Raw genomic sequence first — 27,647 nt, forward strand, 5'->3', positions numbered from 1 at the left:
TGGTCATGACAGAACATCTTGCGTGAGGGTGGCCTAGTGGGTCTCTCCCCACCCCTAATGAAGATTGATGAATGGGCTGTCCCATCACTAGAATCCATGCTGCGACCACCGCCAGTCTCAGAAAGCCACGGTAGAGAGGGCTGTAGAAACTCACAAACAGGGGTGTGCTTCAGCTGCCCCCCTCAGATCCGTGCAGTGTGGCCTCATCCGTGTAAACAGGAGATTCCTCTGGGAACCTGCATGATTGTTCCATGATCCACTCAGGCAAAAATCGAAACCCTAGAAACTGAGCGCAGGGCGCTAGCGGGGCAAGAGAGCCACGTGGGAAGCACTTCTGCTCAAAAGATCGTCCTTTTCACACAGACCAACCGCGATGACATATTTTGGTGTCCCGGGTCCATCTGGGAAACTTCAAAGACAACATCACTCCCCATCTTCGCAAGAAACCTCTACCTGGCTCTTCGACCGACCCCCCCCTCCCCCTTGATGGACTGGAGCCTGCTAACCCCCCCCCTGTGCCTTGAGACCCTTACAGGTGAGTAGTCGCGCTAAACAAACGCCTGATTGATTGAAAGACATATATCTAAAGAACCACCCATCATGGCTGAGCAATTCTTTTCCTGGCGGTGTTTCCCATGCATGCACCTCATTTGGGGAGGACCGCTTTTCCTTTTAGTTGTTGCTTCAGGGGTTAGGGAGTGTGAATTAAATTGCCAACAGCGCCAAGAAGTCTGAACTTTAAGTTCTGGTGGATTGACTAGTGTTGGAACTTCAACGCCTCGCAGGGCGGAGGCACCAGGGGGTACCAGGCCAGGGTATATGAGCCCCAGGGTACCTCGTGCTTCTTTTGTGAAGAACTGTCACTCCAGAAGTAAGTGAATCACAGACTACCAAGAGGGGTGGCAACGTCTCAAGATCCAAGTCCCAGGTTTACTACATTGTCAAGCAACGCAATGCAGAAGTCACTACACTGCCTTGCGTGGAAGGGAGAGAGCAGAAATGTATCGTATTTACCTAGATGTGCTGCAGCCCTGCTCGCTCGTCGCGCTGGCGCAATTCTGGCGGCCCAGCACCAGCGCAGGCACCCTTGCGGCACAATGCAAGGCTGCCTGTGTTGTGGTCAGAACAGTTTTTGTGATGGAAGAGATTCCTTCCTGCACATAAATAGTGCCTAGAGGCATATGCCTCTTTGCCTGTGTGCTGTAGAATGCGTCACACAGGCAAAGAGGACCTCCCTGCGGCTGGATATATCCCCACCCTCCGGCAGGAGCACCATGGTGGCACAAAACCATGCTTCCTGATTTCAGTAATTATGGGTTTGTGTGAAGATACATGGCTGGATGCAAGGGAACGCTAATGCCTCCTCGACTCAATGCAAGGCAGTGCCAAACGATGCATTGTGTTACTTTTAGGATAAGATCCCACATAAAGCCACGCACATCTTCACTTGTGAGGCTTGGCAAATCCCAACATGGATTTTACACTGGACTTCGCCTCAAAAGTGGCACAACCCAGACATGAAATCTTCGTAAATGTAGGCCAAAGTTTGATGCAGTGGTTAGAATGGCGCCATTAACGCCTCAGCAGTAGACTTTGGTGTGTCGTGACCCTCAGAGCCCACCAGAGGGCGCTCATGTTCGTTAAGGATGAAGGCAAGCAGGATGCGAGCGACATGTAAGAGATCCAGGATTGGCGCTCATCACTGCAGCATGACGCACGAGGAAACAGGTTACACTGTTTCAGACTGCTGCTTTTATTGAGACTGTGGTGACTTTGTAGAAGAGCCAGACTTCACATTCTGTGATACATAACAAAATATCATGTTTAGTTATTTATTCACTGATGATATTAACATAGTTTCAATAACAAAAAACTTTCTCTAAAACACCTTTCAGCCAAATTTATTTTCAACCAAATGTTATCAGTCTGTTTCTTTTTTGACGGACAGCGTCTAGCAAAAGGTCTAGTGTGGGATTGTTCACTCTGTGATGAGAGTTTCAGGGCGCCTGTGAGCTTCTCTGTCCCGCGAGCATGAGCCATCGGTCATTCTGTGGGGATGAGAGGCCAGGCTTCTCTGTGAGTCTCACCCTGTGAGGAGAGGGGTCCATGTCCCTGTGTGTGTCCTGTGAGAATGAGACTCCAGGGTCCCTGTGTGTGTCTCTGTGAGGCTGAGACGCCAAGCCCTTTTGTGTGTCGCTGCCTTGTGATGTGGAGAGACCAAGCTCCTTCTGTCAGTCTCTGCTCTTTGAGGAGAGAGGCCCCTACCTTTGTGTGTCTGTCGTCTGTCTGCCCTGTGAGGAGCGAAGCCAGTAGGCCTGTGTATCTGTGTGCGCATGAGACTACAGGATGTGTGTGTGTGTGTGTGTGTGTGTGCACACGTGTGTGTGTTCCAGCGAGCTTATAAGGCCGGGCTGTTTCAGTGTGTCTCTGCCCTGTGACGAGAGAGGTCCATATCTATGTATGTGTCCCTACCATGGGAGGAGACAGCCCCATATCCATGTATGTGTTTCTGCCCTGTGAGTAGACAGTCCCATATCTATGTATGTGTCTCTGCCATGTGAGGAGAGACGCCCATGTCCATGTATGTCTCTGCCATGTGAGTAGACAGTCCCATATCTATGTATGTGTCCCTACCATGGGAGGAGACAGCACCATATCCATGTATGTGTCTCTGCCATGTGAGTAGACAGTCCCATATCTATGTATGTGTCTCTGCCATGTGAGGAGGCACTGCCATATCCATGTGTGTGTCTCTGCCATGTGAGGAGAGAGGCCCATATCCATGTGTGTGTCTCTGCCATGAGAGGAGACAGTCCCATATCCATGTATGTGTCTCTGCCATGTGAGTAGACAGTCCCATATCCATGTGTGTGTCTCTACCATGGGAGGAGACAGCCCCATATCCATGTGTGTGTTTCTGCCATGTGAGGAGACAGCCCCATATCTGTGTATGTGTCTCTGCCACGTGAGGAGACAGTCCAATATCCATGTGTGTGTCTCTGCCATGTGAGGAGAGAGGCCCATATCCATGTGTGTGTCTCTGCCATGAGAGGAGACAGTCCCATATCCATGTGTGTGTCTCTGCCATGTGAAGAGACAGTCCCATATCCATGTGTGTGTCCCTGCCATGTGAGGAGACAGCCCCATATCTGTGTATGTGTCTCTGCCATGTGAGGAGAGACGTCCATATCTATGTGTGTGTCTCTGCCATGTGAGGAGAGAGGTCCATAGCCATGTGTGTGTTTCTGTCCGGTTAGGATGAAACTACAGTACGGGGTGTGTTTGTGTGTATGTGTGTGTTTTCTATACCTTGTTAGTGCCCATATGCCTTTGCGTGTCTCTATGGGGATGAGGCTACATGGTGCCTGTGTGCGTTTGTCTCTGCCATGTGAGCTTAAGAGGGCAGTCTCCTTCTGTGAGTCTCTCCCATGTGGAAGGAAAGAGGTGTATATCCCCTTATTTATCTCCGTGCTGTAAGGATAAGACATTAAGGTCCCTTTGTGTATCTCTCTCCTGTGTGTGTGTGTGTGTGTGTGTGTCTGTCTGTCTATCTGTCCCCGTCCGTCCCCTGTGAGGCAGATTTACAAGTCCCTATCGTCACCACACCGTCACTTTTCTCAACGTTGTGGTGGCGATAGGGTTTCACCTTTTCACAAGGTGGCATTAAGTCCCGTAACGGGGCTTAATGCTGGCTTGTGAATAAGGCAATCCTTTCACACTATACTTAGCGTGAAAGGGGAGGGCAATGGTTGTTGCAGTGGGCGTTCCACCGAAAAAAAACACACATTAATTTTGACGTTGCCCCATATTTACAGGTGTGACATAAATATAGGGCTGCGCCAAAATTAAGACCAGGGAAAACCTGGTCTTACCCTGTTGCAACAAGGAGAAATGTTTCATTTCTCCTCGTTTTTGCTGTTTCCATGTGTGCTGCATTGTGCAGAATACTTAGAAACAGCAAAACGGCGTCCCTTCCTGCACATAAACAAGCATTAAAAAAATTATGTTTAGCAACTTCTATATGTGCTGCATTAAGCACAGGGCCGGACTGGCTGTAGCGGGCACCGGGCTTTTCCCCGTTGGGCCAGAAGGGTGGGGGCCGGTCAGACGTAATTGCCAGGGCTGGTTTGTGATCCCAGTCCGGCCCTGATTAAGCAGCCCACATAGAAGTTTCAAAATGCCATTTCAGATTGTTTATGTGCAAGAATGGACACCTTCCTGCATATAAACAATCATTCCCCTCCACACAGACACCCTTGTACTAATGTGCAAGGGTGCGTGTGTTGGCGCTAGGCAGCTAAATTTGCGTCCGTGCAGGAGGAAACAGGAGGCTGCACCATAGTCTTATAAATAGGGTGCAGCTGTGCGTTTCAGAAGTGGGGGAGCGTGGCATTAAGCCAAGGAGACTAACGCTGCGCTCTGCAACTCTCTTGTAAATATTCCCCTCTGCGTGCGTGTGTGTATCTGCCCTGTGAGGATGAGACTGTGATGCAGAGTTACTGATATTTTGCGCAACGCAGCAAGACAACTCGAATGGAGAGGTTAGGAATGAGCCATATCCACGAAGTTATGGCGTATTCCTGCTCTACCTCTGAGCTGGCACCCTTGCGGCTTCCAAGTGCCTGCATTATGGCCAGTATTGTTTTTGTGCAGGTAGGGGTACCTTCCTGCATCAAAACAACCCTCTGAGACTTTTTCCTTTCCTTTTTCTATGTGTGCTGCAGAATGAAATAGAAACAGCGAGTAAAACAAGGAGAAATAGTAGATATTTCTTCTCGTTACGCCTCCCCTGGGAAGGCATAGCATTTTGAGGAATTTACGTTTTTTCTAGTGTTAGTAAATCCGGGAATGCGCCAACAACCATGGGTGGATGCATGGGAACATCAGCGCTCCACCCATGGAACTCCTTCCCAGGGCAGAGTAATGCAAGGCAGTTGCTTGCGCTGCTTCGCATTACTCCAGGACTACTATGCCACAGAGAGGCACGCAAGGGGGCTCTGCGCGGCATAGCAAATCTCACTTTAAGCTTGCGTTGACCTTGTGTCACCTTGTAAGACACAAGAGCAACACAAGCCCTTGATAAATCTGGCTCTGCGTGTGCATGCTGTCTGTCTCTGCCCTGTCAGGATGAGACCCTGGGTGTGCTCTCAAGTGTGGTGCTGGTTTCTCTGCTCGTTGAGTCTTATACATGTGATTGACCGTTTTGGGGTACACGTCTCCTTTTTTCTGACAGGTGAAAGAACGAAGAGGATGATCAAAGGCTGTGGGATGATGACACCCTGCGGAGGGCTGGCAGCCTTCAGCAACGGGGAGCACCCCGTCTCCTACTCTGCTGATGTCAAGTGCTGCAACGGCTCAGAGTGCAACAGTGGCATTTTCTCAGGTCAGAGGGGGTCGTAAACCCCCCACTTTAAAACTTTTATGCTGCACCTTTACTACTCTTACTTACTTCTCTATTCACCCATTCCTACCACCTTCACAAAGGTCACCTAGAATCCCCCCACCACCAGCATCTCCTACTACTACTCTCACCTACCACTCTCCGCTTCCACTCCAATCACACTCACCCACCACTTCTACCACACTCACCCACCAGCTCCAATACTCTCACCCACCACCTTTACCACAGTCACCGTGCAAGTATCACCACCACCCTTGCCTACTACTATTCTACTCTCCACTACCACTCTCACCCACCAGCTCTAGTACTCTCACCCACCACTTGTACCCTCACCCACCACTTGTACCACACTCACCCACAGCTCAAATACTCTCACCCACCACCTTTACCACAGTCACCGTGCAAGTATCACCACCACCCTTGCCTACTACTATTCTACTCTCTACCACTCTCACCCACCAGCTCTAGTACTCTCACCCACCACTTCTACCACACTCACCCACCAGCTCCCATACTCTCCCCCACCACTTCTACCACACTCGCCCACCAGCTCCAATACTCTCACCCACCACCTTTACCACAGTCACCGTGCAAGCCCCACCACCACCCTTGCCTACTACTATTCTACTCTCATCTACCACTCTCACCCACCAGCTCTAGTACTCTCACCCACCACTTGTACCACACTCCCCCACAGCTCAAATACTCTGACCAAAATGCCAAAAACTCAATAAGCGAGACATATGAATTTTTAAAGTTTCTAAGTAGAAATAGCACCAAGAAGCATAAAGCACCAATGATAGTCAAATGCACGTGGTAGACTGGGACCTCGATGCAATTTGACACTGACTGCAATTCAGCGTGGGTTGGATACAAAAAACAGGTTCCTCCTGGTCAAAGAGTTTATCTTCTGAATCTAGACATTTATGTCCCAACCCATAACAGGAGCACACTTCTAAAGCCTCCCACAACCTCACGGGAGGCACTTATAGACCTACAGGCTGTCGGGCAGAGGCCAACAGTAGGACCCAGTCCAGGTCCAGTTGCCACTGATCAGTTGGGCAGGTGCGGGGACAGGAAAGGCCTCATGTAGCTTGTTGTTGGAGGTCAGGCTTATAGTCTACGGCTTTGTCCTAAGCACAAGAGCAAGCAGGTCCAGTCCCAAAGGGCCCCTCACAGGTCGCAGACAGTGGGTTCAGTTCTTTTCTGATCTTCCTTAGATCTAGGTGTCTTATGAAGTGGGCATGCCTCGTCATCTCAGATTGTGCTGGGAGAGCTGTGCAGTTACTTGCTTACTCTCACATCAAAGGCCCTACTCCATTACTGTCACATGCCACTGTTAGAAATGGGGGTCTCTAATTGGCAGAGGTAGGCACCTTTGTCCAAGTAGGGACCCTTGCTTCTAGTCCGGGTAAGGGCAGACACACTTTAGATAACCCCTGGTCAGCCCATTGGTAGCTTGGCACCAGCAGACGGGCTTCTCCCAAAGGCAATGTGTAAAGTATGTGTACTCAAAACACATAGTAACACGGTGACAACACCACAAATGGGCGTCACACCAGTTTAGAAAAATCAAGTATCTTTATCTAAACCAAACAATACCAAAACAACAAATATCCAACATATTATATATCAAAATAGCACTTAAAAACCGTAACTTGCAGAAAAAGCACTTGTAGAAACAAATAGCTCCACATGATACTAGTACGATGTCATGACAGGCATAAATCCATTAGTACTGCGCCGGCTGCGAAGTGCGTGGCTTCGGGCACAGAATCACACGGATCCCCAAACAACAATACCTTGAAAAACAAAGCCTTTGGAGGATGCACAGCATCGTGGATGTAAGGCGTTGGTGCCCAGGTGGAGGCCAGTTCCCTGGTTGTTATGGGGGAGAGAAGGCATCGTGTCCATGAGAAGACAACACGCCCAGATTACTGGGACTGACAAATAAGGAGGCAATATCCATGCCTCCATCACAGATTGTGCTACTAAGGCCCTGGAAGGCTTGTTACTTGGCAGTAAGGAGTGTAATTGTAAAGCATTATACAATTTAAGTATGTGGGAGCAGATCCTTAATAATTGCCAAAATCAGATGTTGCATCAGTACTTGGTTGATTCTGATCTGACCTCTCCCCAAGAATTGGGAAAGAACCAGGGTGAAGCAGAAAACTCAGAATCAAGGTGGTGACCAAAAGAAGCAAGTTGCTAAAACCTCAGATAAGGGTGGGGAGAAGGGTAAAGACCAGAAGTCTTCACAAGGGCCCCAAAAACCTGCATCTGGGGGGGAATCACAGTCTAACAAAGAAAAAGGCAAAAAAATCCTTGGTGTCATATCTGTAGAGAGAAGACACATTGGACAAAAGATGCCAGTTGTCTAAGGATCAAGGAATCTACTCCAGCCACCACTGCCCCTATGGCAACGGTTCCACCTAGCTCAGTTCAAAGTGGTGGTACACAGAACAAGGGTATAGTAGGGTTAACTCTGGGATCTGAGATGGATTCTGGCCTAGTCAGAATTCCAACTCAGGCTGCTATTTTAGTCTGTGATGGAGGCATGGCTATTGCCTCCTATTTGTCAGTCCCAGTAATCTGGGCAAGTACAGATAACAGCCTTTGATCAATGGTAAGGAGGTCATGGCATACAGGGACACAGGTGCAAGTGTCACAATGGTGACAAAAGATCTTGTGGACCCTGAACAGATCATACTTGTTGAGAAGTACCAAGTGACCAATGCAAGCAATGTCAGGACAGGCCATTCCTTGGCAGTTGTGAATTCCACCTAGGGAGGTGTAACTGGCCCTAAGAAAGTTGTGGTTAGCTCAGACCTCCCTGTTGAATGCTTATTGGGCAATGATTTGGAAACTTCAGCCTGGGCTGAAGTGGAACTCAAGACACATGCAGAAATGCTGGGCATCCCTGCAGATGTGTTTGCCATGACTAGGTCACAGGCAAACATGTTTTCCACTGAACAGGTCCGGGATCCTGAAAAGATGGACTAGGTGCCTTCCAAGAGAAGGAGCAGAAGGGGTAAGGCAGTGTCTTCCACCCCTGCCTCAGAGTGAGGATCAGTCTCATGAGGGAGATGATCTGAAGGAACTGTCTCAGAGGAACTGGAACCTGATCAGGTTGAGTTCTTGGGGACAGGGGGGCCTCCCAGGGCAGATCTGAGCCTGGAGCAGCTGAGCTGCCCCTCTCTTGAACCCCTCAGACAACAAGCTGCTGCTGGGAGTGCCAGTGGATCACACATGATCTACTGGGAGGATGGACTTCTGTATTCAGAGGGTAGAGACCCCAAGCCTGGTGCTACCAGGAGGTTGGTTATACCGCTGAAGTTTAGAGGCTTCCTGTTAATACTGGCACATGACATCCCAATAGCAGGACATTTAGGCCAAAGTAAGACCTGTGACAGGCTTGTCCCTCATTTTCACTGGCCTCACATGTCGGAAGACACAGAGGGGTTTTGTTGCTTCTGTATCACTTGCCAAGCCTGTGGTAAGGCAGGTGGTACTAAAAAGCCCCCCCTGATACCACTACCTGTGGTGGGTGTTCCCTTTGAAAGGGTTGGGATTGACCTTGTTGGTCCCATGAATCCTCCAAGTGCATCTGGGCACAGATTTATACTAGTGGTGGTGGACCAAGCCACTAGGTATCCAGAGGCAATTCCCCTCCGGACTACCACAGCTCCTTCTGTGGCTAGAGCGCTCTTGGGAGTATTTTCCAGAGTGGGTTTCCCTAAGGAGGTAGTATCAGAAAGAGATACAAACTTTATGTCTGGCTACTTGACTGCTATATGGAAGGAGTGTGAAGTGAATTACAAATTCACCACACCCTGTCACCCACAATGCAATGGGTTAGTTTAGAGATTCAACAAAACCCTAAAGGGCATGATAAAAGGTCTCCCTGAAACGCTTAGGCGCAGATGGGACATCCTTTTGCCCTGCCTTCTCTTTGCCTACAGAGAGGTTCCTCAGAAGGGGGTTGGTTACAGCCCTTTTGAACTTCTGTTTGGATATCCAGTTAGGGGTCCCTTATGTTTGGTTAAGGAAGGATGGGAGTTACCTCTCAAACCACCTAAACAGGACATAGTGGACTATGCACTTGGTCTCTGCTCCTGGATGACTGAGTGCATGAAAAAGGCATCCAAAAACCTTGAGGCTAGCCAGGAATTGCAAAAGGCCTGGCACAACCAAAAGGCTGTTTTGACTGTATACCAGCCAAGACAGAAGGTATGGGTGTTGGAGCCTGTGGCCCCAAAAGCTCTCCAAGACAAGTGGAGTGTGGCCCATACCATTCTTGAGCAAAAGGGAGAGGTTACCTACCTGGTGGACCTTGGAACTCACAGGAGCCCCCACAGGGTGTTCCATGTGAACAGGCTCAAGCCATATGTGGAAAGGGCCGACATGGGTTTGCTCATGGCTACTGATGAGGGACAGGAGGAAGAGAGTGATCCACTCCCTGATCTCCTCTCACAGAACCCTGATGATGGTTCAGTTGATGGAGTAGCCTTGGCAGGCAACCTCACTGAACAGCAACAGACTGATTGTAGGAAAGTCCTCAACCATTACAGACATATGTTTTCACTGAGGCCAAGTCAGACTGCCTGGTGTACACATGAGGTGGACACAGGTGACAGTCTGCCTGTTAAAAATAAGATTTACAGGCAACCTCATCATGTCAGGGACTGTATCAGGACTGAAGTCCAGAAAATGTTGGAACTGGGAGTGATTGAGCCCTCAGATAACCCTTGGGCTAGTCCATTAGTCTTAGATCCAAAACATCACACAACACCTGGTAAGAGAGAGATGAGGTTCTGTGTTGACTACGAGGGACTCGATGCAGTCACTAGGACTGATGTTCATCCAATTCCAAGGGCAGATGAATTAATTGCTACTTTGGCCTCAGTCAAGTTCTTAAGTACATTTCACCTGACCGCTGGTTACTGGCAAATCATATTAGCTGAGGATGCAAAACCAAAAACAGCATTTTCAACCCCCAGTGGGCACTACCAATTTGTGGTGATGCCTTTTGGCTTTAAGAATGCACCTGCCATGTTTCAAAGGCTATTGAATACAATTCTGACAGGTCTGGAAGCCTATAGTGCAGTTTATCTAGATGATCTTGCTGTCTTTACCTCCACCTGGGAGGATCACCTGGTCCACCTGTTAAATGTTTTGGAGGCCCTGCAGAAAGCAGGCTTCACTATCAAGGCCACCAAGTGCCAGATAGGGCAGAGTAAGGTTCGATACCTAGGCCACCTTGTAGGTGGAGGATAGGTTCAACCATTGCAGAGCAAAATCCAAATCATCATGGATTGGGTTGCTCCAACCACCCAGACTCAGGTCAGAGCTTTCTTGGTCCTGCCTGGGTACTACAGGAGGTTTGTCAAAGGTTATGGCTCCGTAGTGACCCCTTTAAAATGATCTAACTTCCAAAGGAATGCCTAGGAAAGTTCAGCGGACAGTTAGCTGTCAAAAGGCATTTAATGACCTAAAGCAGGCCATGTACACTGCTCCCATTCTGCAAAGTCCTGACTATTTCAAGCAATTCATTGTTCAAACTGATGCAGCTGAGTTGGGGGTAGGGGCTGTGTTATCACAACTGAATGAAGAGGGTCAGAATCAGCCAGTAGCCTTTATTAGCAGAAGGCTGACCCCCAGAGAGAAACATTGGTCAGCTATTGAGAGGGGAAGCCTTTGCTGTGGTTGGGCTCTGAAGAAGTTGAGGCCATACTTGTTTGGCACTCACTTCATTGTTCAGACAGACCATAAGCCCCTCTTATGGTTAAAACAGATGAAGGGTGAAAACCCCAAACTTATGAGGTGGTGCATTTCCCTACAGGGGATGGACTATACAGTGGAACATAGACCTGGGAGTAACCATGCCAATGCAGATGGACTCTCCAGATATTTCCACTTAGAACATGAAGACTCAACTGGTCAAGGTTAGTTTAATGTCCTTACGTTTGGGGAATGGGGTTGTGTAGGAAAGAAGTATCTGCTTCTTATGGTTGCCCCCAATTTTTGCTGATGTCACACTGTTTTGGGCCTAGTCTGACTGAGATCCTGCTATCTAGGACCCCAGTCTATCTGCTTTCTCCTGTAAATTGATATGCATGTACTTTAGGTACACTCCAGATTGGAATCTGGGGTACCCTTATCAGTCCTTAGTATATGGTACACCATGTACCCTGTGCATAGGTACCCCAGAGGCCTCTCATGGGCTGAAGCATGTATTATGCCACCCCTGAGAGGCCATCCAAATTGACACGACCAGCCTGCTATTGCAGACTGTGTAAGCGGGTGCTTGCACCACTTACTTAAGATATAGGTTCACTATATCTATTTAAATCACTACACTGAAATACCCATCAGTCACCTCAATGTCAGGCCTTAACAATTCTGAAGGCAGGGTGCTGGGTTTTACGTGAGAGGGTGCCCCTGCATGAGCAGAGCCCCTCTGCAGTCTTTGGAGACCATTCTCCGGAGTTGTCTGTGATGCAGCCAGACATATATGTTTAAGTGCATTATAACCTCGCGGTAAATGCTAACTTTAAAACGGCTGCTTAGAAACATGTCGCGTTTGGTGTTAAACACTTTGGAATCATACCTCCATGCCAGTAACTGGTGTGGAAGGTATGATTCCACTCTTCTGAAGGGACATATGAGGGTCACCGGTATACCCAGTACCAGCTTTCTCGACCTGGGCAGTACAAAATGGATGCTGCCAGCTACAGACACGATTCTATTCTCCTGCTGCTGAGCCAAGCTCGTGCAGAGGAAGGCATGACAATAGGCATCCTGTCACAGGGAGGTGTAACCACCTCCCAGACAGGAGTTAGTGTATTGGGGTTGGGTGGGTGCACTCTTAAGAGTCTTCCCTGGGGGCACATTTGGTGTCCCTGTGCATAGTCCAGTTCAAACCAGTTCTAGGAGCCATTTGGTCCTGCTCTGGCACGAAACTGGACAAAGGACATGGGTGTAGCCACCCCTCTGTTCTGCCCCTCCCCTAGGAGGGTCTACAGAATCTTTCCAACCCCTTCCCATGGGCATAAAGTAGGTTACCTGGCTACAGGACTTTTACCTGGACAAGATTCTGCTAAGAAGAAACCGGGGGGCATATTATCAAGACAGGCGATAAAATTATCGCTGCTTTAGCGGCAGAAAACTGCCGCTAAAACGGCGATAATGGGTTTCATAATATGCTCTATCGAATTCCAATTGAAGCCCATGTTAGATGTGAAGGACATCTAACCTGAGCTTCAATTGGAATTCCATAGAGCATATTATCAAGCCCATTATAGCCGTTTTAACTGCAGTTTTCTGCCGCTATAGCAGCGATAATTTTATCGCCTGTCTTGATAATATGCCCCCAAGTACTTCGACTGTCTGCACAACGCTGGACGACTGAAGAATCTCCCTTGGAGTAAAGGAGTTAATCCCCTGCAAAAGCAGGCACCTAAATGCATCTGACCGGTTTGCTTCTCCTGAGCACCTGAGGACTCTGAAGATTTCAGCAACACAGGAGGTGGGTTTCCGAAGGTCCCTGAGATCTATCTGCCCTCTCAGTGATTCTTAGACCAGTATCCCTCATGGTGACCGTTCAACCTGAACCTCTGTGCACCGCGTACATTTGTAGGTGCATATGCTTAGTGATGATTCCTGAGCCTGTGCTTTGGACTCAGTGTAGTTCTGACCCCGAGCAGTATTTGCACTGAAGATTTCCAACCTCCACTCCACAAGTGTCCTGTGGGCTGGTGCTTTGTAGACTTGCTTGAGGTCTCCTCGCGATCCCTGGTCCGTTGGCCTGTTGGCCCTGGCGAGGGTCACCTTGATAATTCTTGGGCTTACCTGGTTGCTCCAGACGTGCACTGATTCTCCATTGCTTGGAGAGTACCCCGGACCTTGCTGGTCCTCACCGTAACCTGTTTCCTCTGACCGCGTGGGTTGCAGTTGCCAAGGCTTGTTGGTGCTCCAGCCAGACATCGACCCCATAGCTCTTGACATCCTTCGTGGGACAGCTCACCTCCGGACTCTGGCCATCCTCGACATCTCCTGGTCCCCGTGGCTGCAACCCTTCTTCACTCCTGAAGCACTCGACATCGGTGGGCATTCGACTACCGAGCCCCTGGTCATCTGAAGTGACCCAGGCTCTCTCCCTCTGCTTTCAGGTTCTTCTCACCTCAAATCCAGGCTTGGATTCGTCCGGATATTCTTCGCCCTCTTGGCAGCAGGGCTTCTTTGCAGCTCTCCATTGAAAACAACGAAAGTTTCTGACACAACTTGACCCCTATGCCCCCGGCTCCTCTGGGATAGGTAACACAGGTACTTTGGTACTCACTGGTGGGTTGGCCTTAGAACCTCCTAAGTTCCAAAGGGTTTGCTCGAAGTCCTCTTAGAAGTGTTCTTAACTTGTAAAATTCCAACCGCGACTTTCCCATAGAGTTGTACGGAGCACTCGTCTGTGTTTTCTCACTGCACCCGTCCTCCATGGGTTCCCTGTGTCACTTCTCTGGGTGGTTCCTTGGGGTCCCAGTGATTCTACGTGCTCTAGGCACTGTGTCTAGTTAAGTCACAGTTGTTATACCATTTGTTTTAGTATATGGTTCGGTCTCCCCCTGGAGCCGGCTGTGTATTTTGCTATTTACGAATGTTCTATTGATTCAGTATTGTGTGCTTTATGCCCTAGTCTCGTGTAGAGACTAGTAGAGAGTGTTATATTAATAAATACATATTTTTATATAAACACTGTGTGGTTCTCCTTTCATTTAATCATTTAGGAGGTGATATTCTGGTAAAACAAGCTGCTTTACATTCCTTCAAGATTAAGCCTGAAGGCTGCTCTCCGAAGCTAACACTAGGATAGCTTTCAATAAGGTTATCTTTGACCTCAGACATAATAAGGGTCCTGTGGCCTGGTACAAGGTGCCCACTTTAATTAGTGGACAGCATATACCAGCGCCCCTCCTCACATCCTGTACCCAAGATTTACTCCTCTCAAGGATTGAGAAATGGATCCTACAGTTACAATTCTCCAGTTGACCTTGATCGTCTAGTCAGCAGGGGCTTAAGAATGTGCACAGCTCCTGACAGAGACGGCTCCCCTAGACCTAGCAGTCTGAGAAATTACTAAGAAGCATACACTGGAAAACACTTGGTACAAATTATTGAAAGAGGATGGTTACCGCATAATATCAGAGAAGAAACAACTGGCAGTTGTGGTGGCCACTTGAGCAAGTGTCCCCTAGAACTGTAACCAATGGGCACAACTCACCACCCATTCTGGTGCAGCTGTGTACCGGGTAATGGGAAAAACCCCATACCAAGGACCACATCTACCAACCTCTCATCAGTGTTATGAGAATCCTAGGCGCTATATGTTGACTGCTGTCTTCTATGCACTGGTAGAGAGACTGAAGGCCCCTAGTCTACTCTCGACACATGTCTCTGAGCTAACAACATGTGTTCACCCAAGGACAACCACCTCTTCTACCACACTCTTGTGGGCTGGAAGCCCCATCATACCAGGGACATTACAGCCTAATACTACAAAATGTGGTTTGGCAACACTTTCTGATTCCTCATGCCATTAATGTACTTTATTATTGAGCAGGGATCCAATTCTTCCTTCCTATCACACTCTTTTCTGCCCTGAAACCCACAACCCCCAGCACACCTCCACACCTACCACACTCTTAGTGCCATCTCTAACACTCTCAGACCCGCATGTCAGAATGCACCATTTCTCACAGACCCTCTCTTTCTTATGCAGAAGTTGACCCTGGCGATGAAAATGGAGTGGAGTGTCACAGCTGCTTGGAGACTGGAAAGGGCGAGTGCTCCCGCAAGAACATGAAGTCAATGAAGTGTTTGGGGGCTATGACCCAATGCATGGTCATTCTAGGTATGTATGGCACAACTACATCCCAATCACTTGTCATCTTCTGGGGACTTCCCTATGACTGGTCCTTGTGAGAAGATGCCCTCCTGCACACATATACCACCAGTGATAGGATGCTGGGCCATGGAGACAGGGATAGTAAAGGCTGGTCCTCACACTCCAGCTGATTCTCCGCAGTGTGGGCTTTTGATTTCATTTCTTGTAGCACTACTGCCTTGAAGCTTTCTGGCCCTGAGAACACCTCTTTATGATAGAGCAAGTATCACTCTATTACAAAGGACCCAGCTAACAATCCAAAATGGTATGGAGAGCGTTCTGAAAGCTACGTGAGTGGTAATGGTTCAAAAGTATGTCAAACGTGGCTCCACAGACTGGGGCTATCACACTCAATGATCTTCCATCGAAGCTCTCCAGCGGTACCTGCTTCTTCCTTCTGAGGGTCAATGGCCATCAGAGATGACATAATTGTTAACATAACACATGTATTTGTGAAGCGCATGTTCATCCAAGGGTATCTTGGTACTCATTTTATCGACCTTAGAAGGATGAAAGACTGATTGGACCCGCCGGGCTTTGAACCTGTGACTATGTGGTCAAACATGGGCCCCTACAGTGGATGCATTAGTCCACTAAGCTACCAGACCCGGCTGATGACTAAAGTGGATGCCAGAAGATCGCACCTCTATCCATTTCAGCTAGAACTTTCATGCTTCAGGGATAACTCTGGTGTTGCCCACTATCTAGTAATGTAGGCACTCAGCCTGTGTTGGAACATGTGGTTCCACTGAACTCCTTGGCTCTCTTAGTAGTCGTGGACAAGAAGTCAAGGCCTAGCTCTAGCCTGGTGCTGCAGGTACTGAGGATAGATACTGTACATAAATGCAAACAACAAGAGAAAGAGGGTTGAGACACACTCTTGGTCCCCCTAAATCGTAATTACAACAACAAAAGAGTGTGACAATAAAGGGAGAAAAAAAGGGAGAAAAACCAATGATCCTATTCAAAAGAACATATTTAAGTGCCACAACCAAATCAATCAAATATGTGTAAAAGAACCCTCACTCACCAACATAGTTGGTGACATGCTTCATCATAGGGTTCCACCAGGGGTGCCTGCTGCACCACTGGTGTGCTTCAACGCTTTGTTAAGGCGGAGCGCAAAAATCAGACTAAGGGAATTCAAGTGAAAGGTAGGTGCAAATTTTCTCCCTTTATTGTAACACTCTTTTGTTGTTGATAGATACTGTACAACAGAGTTATCAGAGTTGTAACCAAGGTTTGGCTGCCCAACCAGCGTTGTGTGTTCTTAATAAAGTACTAGACTTTAATAATATCCCAGTATAAAAGGAATGGTCAAACAGTAGAAACCAAACAACACCATACAAAATTAAAAGATAATGCAAACACAATATGGACGTTCACCAAAATTACATTAGTAGTCAAAGCGACATCACATGTCATTTGATGTTTAACACACATTCACCCACAAGCACACATACAACACACATTTGAAAGCATTTTTTGCTTACCTCAACTGACAAGAAGAGTTATATTGCAGCTAATTGTACTCCATCTTTTATTACACCGATAGTGAATAATATGATATTATTCACTATCAGTGTAATAAAAAACTTTTACAGAAAACAAGGGAAGTGGAGCCCCAGCCGATGTCCATAAGAATGAGCTTCCCCCAGCGGCGGCTCCTCCGCTATGGCGGAGGAGTGTCACCCCACTGCCCGCAGAGGCAAACAAAAAATAAAGTTATCTAAATACAGACCATTTATTTTTCCGTCCTGTGGCTGAGTGTTAGGGGCGGGCCACAGCACTGCAAGGGGTGAAGGAGTGGTGGCCCTGTTGTCAGTGTGCATGATGGTTTGGCCGGCGGTCCTAGGACGGCCAAGGTGTCATGCGCACTGACATCTCTCCAACCCAGCTTTGTTGCTGGGTGGAGAGACCAGCAGGCACAGGCTCCCAGCTCCTGATAGAGCTCAAAACAAGCCTGCTCTGCCCAATCCCGACACTGCTCTTATGGTGAGAGCAGCATTGGTATTGGACGTAGGGTACGCTGGGAGCTTCAGCTTTTGCCCAGAGGAGGAGAAGAGCGGCAAGCAGAGCATTGAGCAGGACCCCCCCCCCCGCGCTGGGCCCCGCATTTCTTCTGACACCAGCTGCTACTGGCTGCCTCAGTGTTTCTGTCACTGGTTTTGCACCTCTGAGGCCGGGGGGTGCAAATGCCGTGCCAGGCGTCTCAAGGGGCAAGCCAGAGATCGCAGGTGCGACCCCTGGAGACCCTTAAATAATGGCCATGCATACATTAATAAACCAGGGTTGCAGGCCACACACGCTATACTGTTTGTGATCAGTAATTGATCGTGAACAGCACAACAATCCTGTAAATGAAAACCCATTGCACACTGCAGCGCCGTTACTGTAAGAGATTAGAGTGTTAGCTGAATGGGCGAGAACCCACCTCAAATAATAATCACAATCCTTGCCTATGCTTAAACCTCTGGTAGCATTGCCACAAAGCACTCGAGCCTAACTTACAGGCAATGTGTAAAGTATTTATGGAGCGCTAAAACAGTAATAAAGTCAAAATAGAAAATAATAAAAATCCTAAAATGAATTTGAAAAATAAAGTATAATTAAATAAAATGACACCAAAATAGCAAAACTCCAATACGAGTGACAGAAATTATCAATTTTTAAAGGTTTATGTACAAATAGTGCCAAGAAGCACAAAGTGTCAATAATAGGCAATGGTTGTGATAGAACAGGACCTTTGATGCCGACTGCGAGGGAGCGCAAGTCAAAAACACAAACCAAGTTTGTCCTAGTCAAAGATTTTACCTTCTGACTTTAGTACTTTAAGTCCCAATCGACCACAGGAGTACACATCTAAAGCCCCACAGGACCTCAGGGTACGCACTGAGAGACTCGCAGGGTGTCAAGCAGAGGTACTAGGGATGCCACATTTATGTCCAGTGCCAGCCTGTGGGTGGGGGGAACCCCTGGCCACGCCCTATCCAATGGAGTAAAAGTTCCCCGGGGAGACCCTTCCCACTTTTACAGGCAACCCTTCCTGTGTCATTTACTGTAAACTATCCCACAGTGCCCCACTCTAACTAAATGTAACATGGCAGAACCCTTATTCCCCTGATCAGGGCGCACTGTGCCCACCCAGAGGCATGGCTATGATAATGGGCAAACCATCTCCCCAAATGGTCACTCTAAACCAGTTCTCGGTCAGCCTCCACCAATCCCTTTTTAGGTCTCGCTGAGCCAGCGCATGCGCTGCTCTGCGAAACATTTAGTTAGTGGCATTTCAAAGTGCTACCACCAGCTTTGCTTGGCCACCAGCTTGCGGCCACGCGCGCAGCCACCATATGGCTTTCTGCATTGCACACATGGCTGGATCAAGGCTTTCCTTTCGAATGCTCCTCCCCCTCCCCCACGACAGAGTGCGTCCAGCTCCTCTCGCTGGCTGCTGCTCCGGGCGCCATCTGGCCACTTTCAATTTAATGGCCGCAGGGCCGCGTCACTTTTTCCCCCTACCGCGATCACTTTCAATTCCCTCCCCCACCCCGCGATCACTTTAGCCTGAGCGGCAGCAAATCCCACGATGAGATAAAAAAAACTGCATAATAATCTTTTCTATATAAAGTTCATATTTCATATATTCATCACTCATTTAGTTGTGGGACCCACCGTAATCGGACTTGATGTTTTATTTGAGTGTAATACTTCGAGTTGACCAGACAGCATTGAACAGAGTGGAATGTCCATTAGATTCCGATCCCCTTGTATAGTTTTGGGAACGCATACATTGTTTACTGTATTAAACTTCAGTTTCTGTTGCTCCAAGCATTTACAATCAAGGTTCAAGTTTGTCCATTGTGCCGGAGCGCCTGCATTGAGATATTGTCTATGGCGTCCTAACATAGCTGTTGTTTTGACTGGTTCAGCTAATATAGCTTCATGATTTGAGCAGTACCTGTTGGGTCCTCTTTACCCCCCCATGCCCCGGCCTGTCCTATACAACGTTTAGGTATATTCTGCATTTTTGGCCCGGGAGCACCTTAATGAGCTTACTTGCAAGGGGCACTATTATCAGTTGCCCTTGATCCCATGTTCCGCTCTGCTTTCTCCTCTGGTAATTATCACAAGTTCTTTTGGTACCTGATGGATATTTGCCTGTATTCGAAATTCAGACTTTTTTTTAGAATTATAGAATGGTCCGTTATATGAACATCATTAAACCCTCTATTATCACATTTCACATTTTTATCGCCCCCATGAGAACCAATGCTCACTTTGGAATCCTTAACCTTTTTAACTTAATTCCCTTCCAAGACCTCAAAGGTCACTGTAGAACAATTTTTGCTAATGCAAAAATCTTTATTTTTCTTCTCTTTGTTGTATTACTCAGAGCTCACTTCACTTGGCCTCATAATCAGTATTGGTTCTTTTCCTGGCTGCCACTGCTATTCCGGGCCGAAAGGCTCAGGAGTCCTCTTCATTGCTATGGAATAGTCCATTATTGAACTCTGGCTTCCACCCATCATCCGTCTTCATTATTTACCAATAATGGATTCAAAACACTCGGTAGAATTTATTTTGCTTCAAATGTGCCCCTCGACTTATGACTATATTTAGAGGCAACTCGGGCCCAGTAGGGCTTACATTACTAGAGGGACACAGTGTAAAGCATAAGCACCCTCCCTTGGCATCAAGCTTTTCTGTGGACGATCAGCGATTTCTTGAGTTGTATACGTATGATCGTCCCTGCTGTGGCAGTCACAAATCAGAATTTGCTTTGAGGCAGTTATTCATTACTTTTTGCTCTTTGCTATACCAGTCTGTAATATACTTGAAGATCGTATCGGTCTCACCATGGGGTATTGTCCATCCTTATCACCTTGGACACTGGTTGTAGCAGCATGATTATCCTACCTAGACTTCCTTATAATTTTTATTTAAAGGGTTTTTGCCCATTCATCCTAGCTAGCCCTGCTCAGCGTCCTGCAGACTGCTCAACAATCACACTGACAGCAGACTAGGATGTATGATATACTTCGATAAGGAATGCCTTTGGATCGATCTAGTGCCGCCAGGCTCCCTGAGATCTCAATGGCAAGTTAATTCACAGCAGACACTTTTCGAACCCCTGGACTGCGAGCTCTCCACCCTCCCCAGCCACCAGGCCCGCCCCGACCGCACAACTCCTCAGGCCATTGGGTGGGAGGGGGTCGGGGTCGAGGGACCAGGTTCCTTATGGTGCTCCCCAGCACAACGTTAGCCAAGTTGACCAGGTTCTACTTATTTATCACAGAGCTGGCTACTTAACAATTCTAAGGAGATGCAGAGTGAGCTCTTGTGCACTGTCTTATCCACTGCAGAAATCGCAGATTCCAGGCGACATCTGATTTTCTCAGTCTTCTCCAACAACTCCGTGCATTGCTCGCACACTGGATGTACCCAGGGAAACAGGGCCTTGACAAGGCCTCCATAATATTCCAGCACTCCAAGCAAACTCTACACACTTCCGGCAACACCCGGACCTCAATGACTCCCGTTACTCAGGCTGTAGCGTGCCACCTCAGACCCTTTACTCCCCCTCTACAACCGCTTCACACTTTGCTGTGTGGGGAATCCATCTCGGGCCAGTACGATAGGGTGACCAGACCCCAGATTTGCCCAGAGAATCCCGGTTTTTCACCAGCTGTCCCAGAAGATTTCGGAAATTTTGGTTCATGTCCTGATTTTTAGAGGAGGGTCGACAGAAAACAGTGAGAGACACTTTTTTGGGCGTTCTAAAGCTGTACTAGTTAGCAGCTGTTATAAGAAAGCACTTTAATTAATAGGTATGATGTTGGTTGTAGAAATTAAATTTTATTTATTTTCTTAATGCATCTTCTGTGATCCTAAGTTGATGAGAGCTGTCATTCTGCAACATTCCGTGGATGAAAAATTGTAGTCCTTCTTCTATTTTTCCAAATTGGCCCGTCTTTTGGTTTTCAAGATCTGGTCACCCTAGAGTACAGGCTTAAAATGTGCGAGGAGCAGGCTGGGAGCAAAAGCTGGGTGGGGAGTCAAGTGGAAGGGAAGAGCGAGAGAGTGAAGTGGACAAAAGCGGCACCGGCTATTAAGCCCTTTCTTAGCCGCACCATGCGTCGCTTGACCCAACAAGATGACTGCCACCTCTGTCACTAGCCTGCCGGTCAGCCCAGCTTGAGCTGGCCCGCTGCCGCTCTCTTGCTCAGCTCTGCCTCGAGGTCACACGGCAAAGTGCTTAGTGCTTTAATGCACATTGGAAATAGATGCCGTTGGTCTCCCAACTTCTCGAAGGAAGACCTCCAGCCCAGCACATGAATCTCGAGAGACGGTCCGCACTTGAATTGGTTGAATTGGTTATATGATTTCATGTTTCATCTGAGACATACTCAAACTATATTTATTGTGATGCTAGCCTTTTTGGGGAATTTCTTATTGCAAGTAGGGTCCAAACAGAGACTTTTTCCTATAATGAGGTGAAGTGGTTACAAAACGTGTTTGATAGTCTGGATCCTTTTGGTGCAAGGTGACCAGTGTCTCAGATTTGCCAGGACATTCTGGGGGTTTCTCCATCTGGCTGGCAAATTTCAGTACATTTTGCACGTCCCAACTTTCAACGTGGATCGACAAAACCCAGACAGATGCAAGGTTTCATGTGTTCCAATGCAGAAGTAGTCGACACTACCCAACATGTAGCAAATCTATTAACAAAGATGATACTGTGTGTAACACATAGACTTAGTTCCCTTTAGTGGTTCACTGATTGTGTACCTAGGTAGGGAAGCGCTGTCCGTTGTCATTCTGTGCCCCTTGGCTGATGCAAAATTGTAGTCCTATTTCTATGTTTGTAGAATGTACAAATTTTCAAAATCTCATCATCTTATTCTGAAGACATTCTAAAGGCTTTGACTATAGAAACAAGCATTGGCATAGCCAATAGGTCTCGCCTTTGGGACCTTATAAGTGTTTAGTTATGCAGCACAATATCCTTGGTACAACAACATAAACTGTTGCATGACTAAACACTTATAAGATCCCAAAGGCTAGACCTATTGGCTATGCCAATGCTTGTTTGACTTTGGAGCTAATCTTAGCACAGGATAGCCAGTCACCAGTCATGTACCACAAGACATTGACCTTTGGCTTAGGCAGGAAAATGACAACTTTATAAAAGGCTCCTTTCCAAAATAGTAATATAAAATCTGACTTTACCATTAAGTTTGGTTTTAAATTTCAATTAAAACAAGTCCCTGCTGTTCCAAAGCTGAAGTTAAGCAATCGACGTTGTTATGATGTAACCCAGTGTTTTCCTATGGGAGGGTTTGCTTTGCCCCAGTAAAATGGGTTTGGAGGATTTTTACTGCCAGGACATGTAAAACATTAACTACGCATGGCCTACTTTTAAAATACAATGCACCCTGCCCTATGGTCATTTAGAGCCTACCTTAAGGGTAACTTATAGGTACAGAAAAGGGTGATTTAGGTTTGCTTTCGATTTATTTAGCCCAGTCAAAATGGTAGTTTAAAATCTACAAACACAGGCTGTAGGGTCAGGCATGAGGTATGTTTAAAAGGCTACTGTAGTGGGCGGCACAATCAGTGCTGCCGTCCACTTGAAGCACTTCATTGACTGGCCCTGGGTACATGTAGTGCCGTATAATAGGGATTTATACGTAAATTACATGTCAATTAGGTATACCCAAAGTTTAGTTGTTTTTAGAGGAGTGAGCACAAGCACTTTATATCTGGGTGTCAGGAACAAACTTCACAGAGTCCTAGGACTGGCAAAAACAGGTTCAGCAACAGAAGGCAAAAATCACGGGTGATGCTACAGAAAGGCCAAATTTCCAACAGTTATTAAATGATGCAAATAAACATTTGCAAACCTGTTTCCACGCAGTCACTGAATTCAAACTTTGTATCAGGTTTAATTTTTTTCTTATGGTTCTCAATATTAATGGTCGCAAAACAAGCTAAAATAGAGAAATCTCAGTACGAATCGACAACACATCCATGTGAAATTTTCAAATCAATTGGATTGTGTCTCAAAGTTCAGGAAAGAAAGTCTCTCTGTCCAGAGAATTGAAGGTAGCTCCAGAAACTAGACTTAGCAGTGTCAGTCTATAAAAGGGAAAATGTCTCGTGACCGGAGGCCCTGGTCAGGAGCTCCTCAGTCAGGGGGCACCACCCGCAATGCAGAAGGGGGTTTGGGTAGGTAAGAAGTGCAGCCTGATCCCCAGAAACAGGGGCAATCCCACAGGCAGAAAGGCCTGGCCTGGACCAGACAGATCTCTTGTGATCCAGCTGCAGCAGCAGGGTCAACAAAGAACAAATAATAAACAGTCGTTGCAGAGGGGCAGCCTCTTCATCCAGGTCTGTCAAAGGTGTTTGAGCGAATACGGTTCGAAAAAAGTAATGAGGGACTCGTCTGTGTGATTATCATAGTTATATAAATAAAAAATCTAAAAACATCTTAAAACCTGTGTCTTCCAGCTATATGAAAACTCCTATTTTTTAACTCAATTTCATGAGCATTACGGCACCCCTAAAGGTACCAGCAGCGCTCTGCAAATCGATTTAATGTGTTCATTTGAACAAGGAGCCTTACTAATGAACTAAAACCCAACAAAGTCTAGAACTGTCTTCTCCAATGGGTAGCTTGTGAGCTATTGGTATCTCGCCAGCTGTTTTGCCCTGTTCACCCCCATTTTTTTGCTGACTAGTAATGGTGGTAACTGACTCTGACTGTGCCCTGGGCTCTCCTAACCAGGCCCAGGGCCTGTGCTAGGTTGAAAAAGGTACATGAATAAAGGTACACTTACAACTGGCAACGACAGACCCTATAAGTCCATAGTAGATATTATGGCACGGGGGTGCAATGTAACTATAAGTCCCTGGTATATAATAGGGCATGGAGATTTAGCGACCCAGCAGATTTTCTGCACTAGCATGCATGCACAGCTGTGTGGTTACTGTCCTTTCAAAGACAGCCCTGCCTTGCAGCCTGTCTTTAAAAGTAAATTCTCACAAATGGTAATGCCAGACCGCATAAGTCCCTAGTATATAATAGGGTTAGGGGATTCAAACTACATATGCGTCCCTAGTATATAATAGAGCATGGAAGTTTATAGGCCCAACAGACTTCCTGCACTTGCATGTGTGCATGCTGTCATTTTAAAGGCAGCCTTACTTTGCAGACTGTCTTTAAAAGTAAATTGTATGCAAATTCACTTTGGTGGTATGGGCACTTTAAAAGTGATAATCCCATAGGTGTCCTAGGGGTGGGGGGCAATGTAGCTATAGGCAGGGACCTTATAAAATATATGTTATATGCCATGGTGAGGGACAAATTGCCCATTTTATTTTTCCCCATTGTAGGTACTTGGCTCCATAGGCTAACCATATTTTATTTAAGTATAACTATTGATAGGAAAGGAGTAAATGTCATTCAAAGACTTAAAAGATTTATATTGATAAATTCAACAACGTGCCACTGTTGAATCTACCACAACGGGTACAGAAAATAAGTTAGAACTTTCTTTTCTGTAAACCAAAATTCAGCCATCAAGCAGTCCCTTCTGATTGGTCAGCCTTAACAGACTTAGCAAGGCTGCTTTGATGAAGTGATAAGTGGCCTGGCTGAAGCCGAGGTTATTTGAAGGGGAACTCTGCAGCTGCAAGGAACAGGGCAGAGAGAGGGGGTACATCGAAATGTGCACAAAGAGAGAGCAGATCAGTAAGGAGTGCCAGGCCTACCTACCCTCACATCCTGTACCCCCAGCCAGATGCCAGGCTTAGGACAGGAATTTGCAGAGGTCAGGAGGAGGAGAGCTCATGTAAATGAGCCACACTGTGGGTTGGTTTAGCCTGATCTTTCCCCTCTGAGAGAAATCATCCATGTTGGATTTTGGAAGTGCAGTGCTTTGTAGGAAAAGAAGATGCCACACTTTGGCGGAAGCTGTCATGCTTTTGGGTGACACCCAGCATCTCATAGGACAGAGGTGACCCCTGTTTGTCACCTGAGAACACTGAATAAATATGTGAGAGCTGCATAGTCTCAAAGATCTGCTGCCTGAAATCATAAGGAGAAGAAGGACTGCTCTGCTGGAATCAAGATTTGCACCCAAAGGCCTGCACTCTGACTGACTGCGCCTGCTGCACAATCTGGCACTACAGCATTGGGGACTGTGCCTTATTTCAAGAAGGATTAAGGAGTGGACTCATTGCAAGCTACAGGTTAACAGAACCCACCTGCATCATCTCCGCCAAGAGTCTCAATCCTGGAGTGCGTCCAGTGGACTTTTGATGATTTGGCCCAGTGCATTGTGGAAATTGTTGTCCAGACATCCCAGAGACCCTTTAGGAGATTCCAGACCTTTGGATTGGTGTTGTGCACTTGGTACCTACAAGGATACCTTCAGGAAGCATCTCCTGAAGTTTGGAGAACGTTTGTGAAAAAGCTCCAGGAGGTGACCCACCCGAAGGCGTTGAGTTCAACTGCGACCCGGCTAGGATTTCAGGTTCATCCCGGTGAAAGTTCAGGAGCACCAAACTTTTAGGATTTCAGCAGGGCCTCTCAGAAAGTCTAGCCGGCGAATCCTCACCGAATCCAAGTGGAGGGTCTATTGATGTCCTTAGCAAGCGTGACCAGATGTCCCAAAGTGGCGCTCTAGGGTTTTAAACACTAGAAACTATTAATTATTCAAAAATTCACATCTCCGGTTTCCTACATTGGATTCTTTTCATTTTGGTGTCTATTCGTTCATAAAAATATAACCTATCTTTATAAACTGGTGTGGGACTTTTATTGTGTTTGGTGTCTTACTTATTTGGTGTATTGGTGTTTTTAAATGCTTAACACTCATGTGTTCTAAGTTAGGCCTGACTGCTCACTGCCAGCCACTAAGGGTTGAGCAAGGGACTCCTTTATTGAGACTCTTACTGGACTTTACACTGCATTAGTGGCCTTCTTGCTAGTGGGAGGTGCATACTTACTCCTACCAATAACCCACTTTCCAATACCATCTATCTGTAAGTAGCTCTCAAATACGCAGCCTAGCCTGCTAAGTGTGAAGCTTTTGATTGGTTGAATTAATATATGTATACCTGCATTGCAAAGTGTGTATTCAAGATGTAAATGTGTATACTTGGAGAAATCATAACCTGATGAGTGGAGAAAAATAGCAGAATTTTCAAAATATATTTACAACTGATATTTGAGTGACAATTCATGCGGCATTGGGGAGACTTATTGCTAATTGTATTACCTTTTTTTACGTTATTACTGGCAACCATACCCGATGCACTGAGGTGATTACTCCTAGTAATTTTGCACATTGTGCCACTAATGGAATGCAGGAGCGTTTTTGGGGTGACGTCTTGCCAAGGTTGGTAACACAGGCTGCCTTTACAAATAGAGACCATTGCGACGGTACAGACCAAGGCCTGTTAGGAAGGTTCCATTCGTTGGATTTGCCACTGCCAAGAGGAGTTGAAGATGGGGGTACACGCTGCTGTTGCTTGCTCTTGAGTAATGTGTTACTCTGCCTCACGTTTCCTGTTGTCTCTTCCCCCCCTTGTCCAGGTAAGACAAGCGACCAGACCCTGATGCGCGGATGTGCCACAGAACCCTTCTGCCAAGGTCTTTACCCTGATTTCAAACTGAACACAAGGAACCACACCACATGCTGCAATGGTTCGCTGTGCAACCACGGCCATATTTCCAACCAACAACACGCGTGAGTGAGGGAACCCCACGCATTCTTACTGGGGCTCCTTCCATCCTCCGGTCAGAAGTACGTCAGTGGATCCTGTACATACAGCTGCTTAGGTACGCCATCCGCAGAAGGATGTGACGCCATTTCCTTCGCCGCTGCAAGAGCAGCCATTTTGGAAAGGACGCCAGCCGATTCTGTGAACCAAGCCACCATGAGGCTGTGGTGATTGTGGCTGGAATGCGACTGTATTAACATATTGTATCATTTGGTACAGACACATTTGGCGCCTCTTGTTTTTCTAACAGTGACCATGAGCATTTATATAAAATATGACAAAAACTCAAAACTGTCAAGCGTATTTCTTTCAAATTCTTCAGTTCTTAGGTCCAGCTCCATTCAGAACACTCTTGATTTCACATTGGCACCGTGTATTAATGCCTCCCCTTTGCGATACAGCCGCTTCGCAAAGGAACGCCTCTGTCCACCAAGTCCATCCGTCAATTTAAGTGTTCATGTTTAGTTGTAGTGCGTATTGTATTCAAAGAAGGCACAACAGTGTGGTATGGCACATACA

The 27,647-nt window shown here is 47.0% G+C and overlaps 1 protein-coding gene across 1 annotated transcript in view; it reads left to right on the forward strand.

The window, feature by feature from the left end:
* The window catches only part of LOC146808828 (urokinase plasminogen activator surface receptor-like), a 68,235-nt gene extending 40,816 nt beyond the window's left edge, over positions 1-27,419 (forward strand). The window contains exons 3-5 of the mRNA XM_085615651.1: positions 5,234-5,383; positions 15,174-15,305; positions 26,941-27,419. Coding sequence (XP_085471777.1) covers positions 5,234-5,383; positions 15,174-15,305; positions 26,941-27,098 — 440 coding nt within the window. The 3' untranslated portion in view covers positions 27,099-27,419. The remainder of the gene's footprint in view (positions 1-5,233; positions 5,384-15,173; positions 15,306-26,940) is intronic.
* The last annotated feature ends 228 nt before the right edge of the window (positions 27,420-27,647 follow it).

This window comes from Triturus cristatus, chromosome 7 (assembly GCF_964204655.1).
Source record: "Triturus cristatus chromosome 7, aTriCri1.1, whole genome shotgun sequence".
NCBI classification, from domain to species: domain Eukaryota; kingdom Metazoa; phylum Chordata; class Amphibia; order Caudata; family Salamandridae; genus Triturus; species Triturus cristatus.